Source organism: Canis lupus, chromosome 21 (assembly GCF_048164855.1).
Source record: "Canis lupus baileyi chromosome 21, mCanLup2.hap1, whole genome shotgun sequence".
Taxonomy (NCBI): domain Eukaryota; kingdom Metazoa; phylum Chordata; class Mammalia; order Carnivora; family Canidae; genus Canis; species Canis lupus.
Window position 1 is genome coordinate 15152731 of NC_132858.1, and position 10322 is coordinate 15163052.

At 33.9% G+C, this 10322-nt stretch overlaps 1 protein-coding gene across 1 annotated transcript; it reads left to right on the forward strand.

Moving 5' to 3' along the window:
- The first annotated feature begins 8999 nt into the window (after positions 1–8999).
- LOC140613338 (olfactory receptor 4A47-like) lies at positions 9000–9917 on the forward strand. The gene has a single exon (XM_072791871.1). It carries the CDS (start codon positions 9000–9002, stop codon positions 9915–9917), a length of 918 nt encoding a protein of 305 aa, XP_072647972.1.
- The last annotated feature ends 405 nt before the right edge of the window (positions 9918–10322 follow it).

The following is a 10322-nucleotide window of genomic DNA, read 5'->3' on the forward strand; positions in this document are numbered from 1 at the left end:
GTGTATTATCCACCATGAACAGAATTCTTTTACATGGGCCCATTTTCTATGAATACAGAAATATTCATTTTTTAAAAAAAGATTTTATTTATTTTTTCACAAGAGATACAGAGAGAGGGGCAGAGACATAGGCAGAGGGAGGAGAAGCAGGTTCCATGCAGGGAGCCCAATATGGGACTCAATCTAGGACTCTGGGATCATACTCGGAGGCAAAGGCAGACGCTCAACCACTGAGCTGCCCAGGTGTCCCAGAAATATTCTTAAATGAATCTGAGTTCCTTTTTTTAAAAAAATAACTCAAGTTAATTATAATTAAAGAATGAACTGGATTATTGTGCTATAATTATACTTTCTCTTACTGCTAGAATGTAAGGTCCATAATACCTTGTAGATACTTCATTTAATGGTGTAATGCCTTTATAGCAAGAATCAACAATATGCAATGAATTAATGAGGAAATATTTATATGATTACAACGTTTTAATCAGTTTATATTTTAAAGTTTTTTTCTGATACTTAGCATTATTTTAGTTATATTCTTTTTTTTTCTTTTTTTTTTTTAAGATTTTATTTATTTATTCATGAGAGAGAGAGAAAGAGAGAGAGGCAGAGACACAGGCAGAGGGAGAAGCAGGCTCCATGCAGGGAGCCTGATGTGGGATTTGATCCCGGGTCTCCAGGATCAGGCCCTGGACTGAAGGTGGCGCCAAACCGCTGAGCCACCCGGGCTGCCCTATTTTAGTTATATTCTTATAACTTAACCTGGCTAGCTCAGTGGGTTAATGCATCTGACTCTTGTTTTCTCCTCAGGTCATGATTTCAGGGTCATGGGATAGAGCCTTGGATCAGGCTCCCTGCTTAGTGTGGAGTCAGTTGATCCTCTCCTTTTGCTCCTCCCCTCAAGTCTCTTTTTTCTCAAATAAAGACATAAAAAAAATCTTAAAATAATAAGGTAATTCTCTTTATTATATTATCTGTAATTCTTAATGATGTATATAGACTGTTTTATTTATTAAATTTCTGTTCTTAGTTATAAAATAAAAAGTGTAATACTTGTTTTTATAAGAAAGATTGAAATGTAATGGATAATAAATAAATAAATGCAAAGCTTATACAATGGGATAAAATGTTGAATAAATTGCCTACTTATCTCTCAGCATGGTCTCTACTCCTCTTCCTTTAGCTAGTTTTTAATCTCTTGCAGACTCTTGAGGTAACAACTTTACAAATGCACTTGGATTTAAATATATGTATGTGAATTTTTCTCATGTATTTAAATGTTTGCTTTTATTATGCAACTTCTTTTTTTAAAAAAATAAAGTTTTAGTGTGCCTGGGTGGCTTTGGTAGTTAAGCATCTGCATTTGGCTCAGGTCATGATCCCAGAGTCCTGAGATTCAGCCTTGCATCAGGCTCCTTGTTCAATGGGGAGTTTACTTCTTCCTCTTTATCTACCTCTCCCCACTGCTCGTGCTCTCTCTTCCTCGCTTTCTCTAACTTAAATAAATAAATAATCTTTTAAAATAAAAAGTAAAATAAAATAAACTTTTAAGTTAGGATAATTTAATTTTTAATTTTTTAGTTGAAGCATAATTGTCATACAATATTACATTAGTTTCAGATATACAATACAGACAACAATGATGTACATTAAGGGATACTTATTGTGATAAGTGTAGTTTTGATGTGTTACCATACAAAGTTGCCACATCATTTTTTACTGTATTCCCTATGCTGTCCTTTTCATTCTTGTGACATATTTATTTTATCACTGAAACTTTGTTCCTTTCATCTCCTTCACATACTATGCCTATCCGTCCATCCTCCTCTGCTCTGGCAACCACCAATCTGTTCTCTAAATGTCTGAGTCTGTTTCTGGTTTTTGTTTATTTATTTGTTTGGTTTTAAAAAATTACACATAAAAGTGTTGTAACATCTTGAGGATATTCCATACCAGTCCTTAGAAATCTCTTAGTGCTCCATATTACTTACTTATATATGCTAAAAGAAATGTATCCATTTCTGTTCCTGTTATTACTAACCTTTTTCTATAACAAAAAATTTTGCAATAATTATATGTTTGTGATAATGTGTAAGTATGAGCTCCTAGGAGTGGAATTGTTGCGATATGTATTTGAATTAATGATTAAATGTCAATATTTATTGTTCTTGCCAAATTGTCAACCTTGAGATTTTACCAGTAGCTACACTTCTACTTATAGTCTGTGAGAGTATTTGTGTCCACATTCTCAACAAACCATACCTGATAAATGTTCAATAAGACAATCAATTGTTCAATATAAGACAATCTGATTAAATTGTAATGTTTTTCATATCATTGAGTTTATCTCTTCATGTTTAATATTATTTGTATTCCTTTTTCTGTGAATCATCTATTAATGCTTTTACATACTTCATTCAATCGTTGATATTTTACATACTGGTTTTTTATGATTGGTTACATTCTAAAGAAATGATCCCTTTTATTATTGTATATATATAAGTATTATCTTTCTGGCTAACAGTATGTTTAATATTTATATAGTATGTAGAATGCTTTTGGCATGTAAAAGGTGTTTTTTTTAATTTAACATGTAATGATTTTTGCTTTTAAAAAGACCATTCATATAAAAATATTCTTCAACTTTATGTTAGTACTTAAATTTTAAAACATTTTTGAGGTTGTGTATCATACATTAAAACTTTTGGTCCATCTGGAATTTATTTAGACACAGGAGTTAAAGAGTATTAGAATTTTAGTTTACTTTCTAAAATTCAGGTTTTTAAAAATAGTTTCATGCTTTTTTTTATTCTATTGACTTAAAATCCTAACTATTATATTCTAAACCCTCATACATATTTGGATCTAATTTAGGACTCAATTCTGTTTCATTGATCTCTTTATTCATGTCCCAGTTGATTTGTAACATGATTGCTTTGATATATCATCTTCTGATATGTGATGAGACTAACAGTCCCTCATTACTATTCTTTCAGTATACTAGTCTTGCATATTCTATTTCCAAATCAAGTGTAAAATGAAATAGTAAGTTTACATTTAGATAAGAAAGATAAGTTTAACATTAAAATAAGTTTACAATGAAGGTAAAATAAGTTTATCTTGGTTTAATTGCAAAACCAAAGCCAATTATTATTTTTAGAAGACTCAATTTAAGAATATCAATTTAGGAAGAGTTTAAAGGTTTCCAGTACTGAGAACTGTTATCCATGAGCGATCTTTTCATTTAACAAATCATCTTTCATGACCTTGGGTACTGCTTCCATTTTTCTGCCCATGTGGCTCATCTCTTCTAGATATCTGCTGTTCTTCATCCATGACACCTGAAATGCTAGTGCATGACTTATGTCTTTGCTGAGTATCCATGTGGCCATCTGCAAAGACTTGTAGTATGGAATCATCACAAGTGACAGGGATACAGCTTCGTCTTCCAGGTGGCACGTGCTAGAGGCTTTGTCCTTGTCTCAGAAGAAGACTCAGGTCCTCTTCATAGTGTGGCTGCCTGTGTGTGGCTCCAATGTCATAGACCATTTGTGTGTGATGTAAATCCTTGGTTGAAAGTCATTTGCATGGACACTCATACTCTTGGTCTCTTTGTTGCTGTCAACAGTGAGTTCATCAGCTTGTTAAAATTTTCCCTTGGTGAACTCCTAACTGATCATCCTATGCTCCCTGAATACCTATTGCTGGGAGGATAGACACAAAGCCATGTCCATCTGTGTCTTTCATGTCACTGTGGTGGTCTTAATATCATGTCCTGCATACTTAAGTATTTGCACCCATTCACCACCTCACCACCTTATCCACTCTTCAAGGTCTGTGTTTTATACCATGCTAATTCCCTTGTTAAACCTGTGTACTCAGAAACTTGGAGGTGAAAAATGCCATGAGGAAGTTCTAGGGTAAAAATAACTTCAAGAGATATCCATAATTTTAGAAAATAATTTTGTCTTTTAAATGGAAAAGAGAAAAGAAGATAATTTCTATGGTACTGAGGCTCATGAACACTATTTGTCCAAATTATGTTTATTTTGATATAAAGCCACTGTGAGGAAAGATCCAGGGAGGAAATTATTTATCACTGTAAATATATCATATTTGATTTATGTGTTGTCAAATTGATTGTCAAAGTTCAATGTACCATGGGAATTAGAGTTCTGGTAAAATGCAAATTGTTGGGATACAGCTCCAAAGATTTTAATTTGCTAGTTTTATTTGGGATGATGTACCTATTTTCTAAACAAGTGTGCGAAAATCCAATGATAAGTGCATATACTCTAGCCATTGTGCTGTAGTTTATGTTGATATCATGCACCTATTAATAAAGTCAACTTAATTTTTAAATGTGTTTTTTAACTTGTAGCAAGACACAAATAACAAAAATTATGGTTTTAACCATTTGTGATTATAAAGTTCAGTGGCACTGAGTCGTTTCAGAGTGTCATGATGGTTAATTAAGTTAACCATTTGTTATGCAAGTACCAGCACCACCAATCTCAGAGTTTTTTTCATCTTCCAAACTGAAATTCCACACTCATTAAACAATAATTCCCCATTCTCTCTCTCTGGGCCTTAGACAACCACCATTCTGTTTTCTTTCTGTCTATGAATTTGTCTGTTTTAAGTACCTATGTCTGTGGAATCATACAATGTTTGTCTTTTTGTGAGTGTCTTCTTTCACTTAGCATAGTGAATTGTAGATCAGTGCATATTTTAGCAGGTGTCAGAATTGCCTTCATTTTAAGGTGAATAAAAGTCTGTTGTGTGCATATACCTCATTCTATTCAAACATTTATCTATTTGCACACATTTTGGCTGCTTCTACTTTCTAGGTATTGTGAATTACACTACCATGAAAATGGGTAAAATAAATTATCTAAGATTGTGATTTCCATTATTTTGTGTTATACCCTAAAATGGAATTGCGGATCAAAAAATATTTTTTTACTTAATTTCTTAGGAAGTAACATAACATTTTCCATGGCAGCTGTATCATTTTACATTCCCATCACCAAAGCACAGTTTTTCTTTATTTGTTTACTGTCTTACGTGTGTTACTATTTTTACATTTTGTGATCATAGCTGTCCTGTTGGATGTGAAGTGGTATTGCATCATTATTTTAAGATACAGTTCCCTAAATGATTAGTGACATTGAAAATCTTTTCATGTGCTTATACGGCATTCACATATCTTCTTTGGAGAAATGTCCAGTGAGGTCCTTTGCTCATTTTAAACCAGGATGGTGTTTTTTTGCATGTGTTTTTGAGATGTGGAAATTCTTTATATATTCTGGATACTAACACTTCATCAAATATATCAATTGCAAATATTTTCTCTCATCTGTAAGATGCCCTTTCTCTCTGCCAATAGTGTCCTGTGACGTGCAAAGGTCTTAAATTTGACAAAGTATAATTTATGCATGTTTTCTTTTTGTGCTCATGTTTTTGGTGTCCTACTCAAGAAATCATTACCAAATCCAAAGTTATTAAGCTCTCTTTCATGTCTTCTTCCACGAATTTCATAGCTCTAGTTGATAGTTTAGATCTTTGATCTATTTTGAGTCCATTTTGTGTATGGTGTATGTTGTTAAGTGTTCAGTTTCATTCCTTCACATGTGGATATCCAGTTTCACAGCACCATTTTTAAACCACCTGTCATTTCCCAGCAATGCTCTTGTCACCAATCAAAGATCATTTGAGCACATAAGCAAAGGTTTTTTCTGGGCTCTGTATTTGATTCCATTGTTATGTCCACCTTTATGCCAATATCACACTGTTTTGATTACCATAGCTTTGTAGTTTTAGAACCAGGAAGTCCTCCAACTTTTTGTTTGTTTTTTTCCCCCAAGGTTACCTTGACTGCTTGGAGTGTCTTGGGTTTCCACCTGAATTTTAGGATGGATTTTGGTATTGCTGCAAAAGTTTTTTGGATTTTGTTAGAAGTTGCATTGAATCTTTAGATTACTTTAGGTAGCACTGACATCTCAAAAACAAGAACTATATCAGTTGCAGAAAATCTTTCCATTTATTTATATCTTCTAGAATATCTTTCAGCAACACCCTGTCATTTTTCACTGTAGAAATGTTGCCTCCTTGTTTAAGTTTATTCTTAAGTATTTTGTTCTAGTTGTGCTGTAGTAAAAGGAATTGTTTTCTTAATCCTCTCTGGGTTGTCACTGGTAGTACAGAGATTCAGTATTTTTTATTTTTTTGTGAAAACAAGCGAAGAAGCAAACAACTTTCAAAAAAAAAATTGGATATAGAAGAACTTTACCTCAACACTCTAAAGGCCATATGACAGATCCATAGCTAACATGACATCCAGCAAGGAAAGGTGGAAAGCTTTCCCACTACTATCAGGCACGAGATGAGAGTGCCTAAGCTCACCCTTCCTTTTCAAATAGCTCTGAGATTATTTTACTTAATTAATTTTTATTACCTGTACCAGTGTTTCTGATGGTAGCCACTTTCTATCCTTTGGATCTCAGCTTAAGTATCACCTTTGAAGAAAGGTCTTCCTTGATCACCATCTCCATAGTAGAAATCTCCCTGAGCACCCTATTTGCTCTATCAATAACCCTGATGAAGGATATAATTAGTTTACTAAATTGTCCCCTTATTTACTGTCTGACACTACTATGAGAATATAGGGTCCGTGCAGAAAGGATATGATTTTTTTTCCTTATTGCTGTATCCTTAATTATAACACATTTCCCGGCATTAAATAGGCACCATATATAATAAAAATACTAAAGAATAAAAAAGTACTAAAGAATAAAAACAAAGACAAAAAAAAAACCCTTGAGTAGTCATTACAATTAAATTTGTGTATAATATATTTAACATATGTGACCACACTTCTAAGCAGAGTATATTGAATATTAAATAAAATGAAAGAAAAATTTACTGTAAGTGGGGAAATAAATGACAAATTAATCTTTATTGGAACAAAATGACTGGGCTGAAATTTTATTCCTGAGTGTAAAGTTCTGTTAGGACCGTAAAGCTATTTTTTGTCTCCATGTGATATATTTTAGGTCTTCATTAAGTGATTTATTCTAGTATATCTTTACATTTAGATGTATGTTTGAACTTTTGTAAAATCCCAGTGAATGCAATTAAGTAAGAATGATTCTTGGAAACTTTCCAATTCTAGGACTTGATGATAAATGTGGTTGGAAAGGAAGAAATGTCTAGTGTTCTTTGACCTTGTAGGGAAGAAGATGCTATTCTCTTAAGAACTGATAAACTATTCAGAAAGCCCTTACTAGGCTTAAAACATTACCTAAGGAAAAGCACATCAAAATTTCAAGTCAAGTGTTCTGGTCAAACCTACATGATACAATAAGAAAGACCAACCAACTGAATGGTATTTTCTATTCAGAAATTAGTAGCAAAGAAGTTACTTGAGAAAAATCTCCCTAGGAAACCGCTGGTATCTTCTTATGTAAGGATAGGCTCTCTTTTTTTTGATAAATTATCATAATGTGGTATAGTTTTGTTTTTCTGTGTGAACCATGGAATTCCTAGGAAGTAATCTACAGTATACATAAATGTAAATTCTATATAATCAGAAGACGCCCATGGAGAAAATGGATAGACAGTTGAATGAAATAAAATATATCCTCAAGTAATAATGCAGCTTTTGCCCTGTCTTGTCAAACTGGATGACAGAAGAATTTCAGGTCCCTATGAATAGTCAAAAGTGTTCCTTCATATTGTGGACTTGCCTTTCTAAGGTAAGACTAACAGTAAATAGTGGAAATCAGGTTTTGCAATTGCTGAGTAGCTTTATCATATAAAAATTAAGATCACTTTGAGATAATGCAAGAACTATTTCAAAGTCTAGTTGTATCATTTAGGGTGACCTTGGGAAAATTTATCCAATGTTCGGAGCCTCAGTTTGTTCAACTGTGAAATGAGGTTTACAGTTCCTCTTACTGTAATATGAAATGTGATTCATTAAATTGTGAGTGATTGGAATCTACTGTAGTGTTGTGAGCAGTGGTGTGATTAGATCAGAATCAGATTTAAAATGGATCATTTGTGCTGCCTCAGGAGAACAAACTGATGGAAGTCAGAACAAAAGGAGAAGACAGTGGGCCAGAGAAGTAGTGGGTGGAGGGAAATGTTCAAGTTTGTGATATATTTTAAAGAGGATTAATAAGATTTATTAGAGGTATCAATATATGATACAAGAGCAAGAATGGCACAGAGGGTATGGTGATATTTCTTGTCTGAGCAATTACCTGAAAGGTGGTACCATTAAGAATTGTGGAACACTATGTTTACAGTGAAAAATTAAAAATTTAGTTTCATAACAACTGAACTGATATCCCATTTGGAGATGTTCATAGTTGAGATGTTGTGCATATGAAGTTTAAAAATTAAGAGACAGAAAACTCTGGAGTGCTTTGAATGAATTTATTGTTCAGGAAATGTGACATATCTGACCAAAGATCCTAAGAAAGAGGTTTTATGAGGGAAGAGACAATCCAGGTCAGTGACCTTCTATTCCTAGTTTAATTTACTCACTTTTGATGTCGATTACCTTGAGGGTCAAATATTTCACTTTTGTGACTTTATAAGCTGTATACTTTTTCATGGAATTTCCTTGCCCTCTGTCCTTGCACTTTTCCTTTAAAACTCAAGAAGTATGCTTCCTTTGGGAAGCTTTCTTTGATTGTTTTGGTTGATATTTTCCTATCCCTGGCCTTTGCATTGTGTGACTTTTTTTATAATTACACGTATTACATTGATAATTATTATGTATACTATTACTGATTGTTGGAAACCATGGCCTATTCAACTTGAGAATCTTAATGTCCATTACACATGTGACACAAACAGGTGCTCCTTCGACAGTCTTTTAATTGAATTGGTCAATAAAAGCATGATTTAATAATACATGTAAAGGTTTCCCCCCTTGTTTTGTAGATCACCTGCTTCTTATATGAGAAGTCAGCTCCTATCCAGACTAGATGGAACCAAGAAACAACGTAACTTACTTTGTCCTCTTGGGCCTCACACAGGATCCTAAGGAACAGAAGGTCCTTTGTTTTATGTTCTTGCTCTTCTATATTTTGACAGTGGTGGGCAACTTGCTCATTGTGTTGACTATAGCTCTCAGTAAGACCCTGGGCTCACCTATGTACTTGTTTCTTGCTAACCTATCATTTATGGATGTCACTTATTCCTCTTGCATTTCCCCCAGATTGATTTCAACCTTGTTCTTTGGGGAAAATACCATATCCTTCCATTCTTGTATGACACAGTTATTTATGGAGCACCTTTTTGGTGGATCAGAGGTCTTTCTTCTGCTGGTGATGGCCTATGACCGCTATGTGGCCATCTGTAAGCCTTTGCATTATTTGGTTATCATGAGGCAATGGGTGTGTGTTGTGCTGCTGGTGGTATCCTGGATTGGAGGTTTTCTGCATTCAGTAATTCAAGTTAGCACCATTTATGGGCTCCCATTTTGTGGTCCCAATGTCATTGATCATTTTTCCTGTGACATGTACCCCTTACTAGAATTGGTCTGCACTAGCACCCATGTCATTGGGCTGTTAGTTGTAGCCAATGGAGGGATGATCTGCACTATTGTGTTTGTGTTCTTGCTCATCTCTTATGGTGTCATCTTGCACTCTCTAAAGAACCTTAGTCCAGAGGGGAAGCGGAAAGCCCTCCAGACGTGTGGCTCCCACATCACTGTGGTGGTCTTCTTCTTTGTTCCATGTATTTTCATGTATGCAAGACCTGCTAAGACCTTCTACATTGACAAATCCCTGAGTGTGTTTTATACAGTCATAACCCCCATGCTGAACCCACTGATCTACACTCTGAGAAATTCTGAGATGACAAATGCTATAAAGAAGCTCTGGAGGAGAAATGTCACATGAAGTAGTAAATCAGTGCTTCATCCGTCATGAAGGAAGTAATTTAACATCAGGGCCAATCTCCTCAAATGTTAAAGTCTATTTTACTGTAAATGCATTTCTAGTCAGAGTCAATAAGTAATGTGCAAAGAAATAGTCAATGAAATATTTATAGAGTTACACTAAATCGTAATTGCTGCATTTGCTTTTGTAAGTTTTCTCTCATTCTTATTTTTATTTCTGGTCAGTTTCTCCTCTTGTATTTTCATTCCTGTCCTTGTTAAAATATTTGTTGCTATATAGACTACCTTCTCTTTAATTTGTTTTCATATTAAATTTTTTGTGTAACATTTTACTTTTTAGAATATATTTGAAAGCATAGTAGATAATAATAAATATAAATATAGAATCCTTACAAAGTGGAAATGG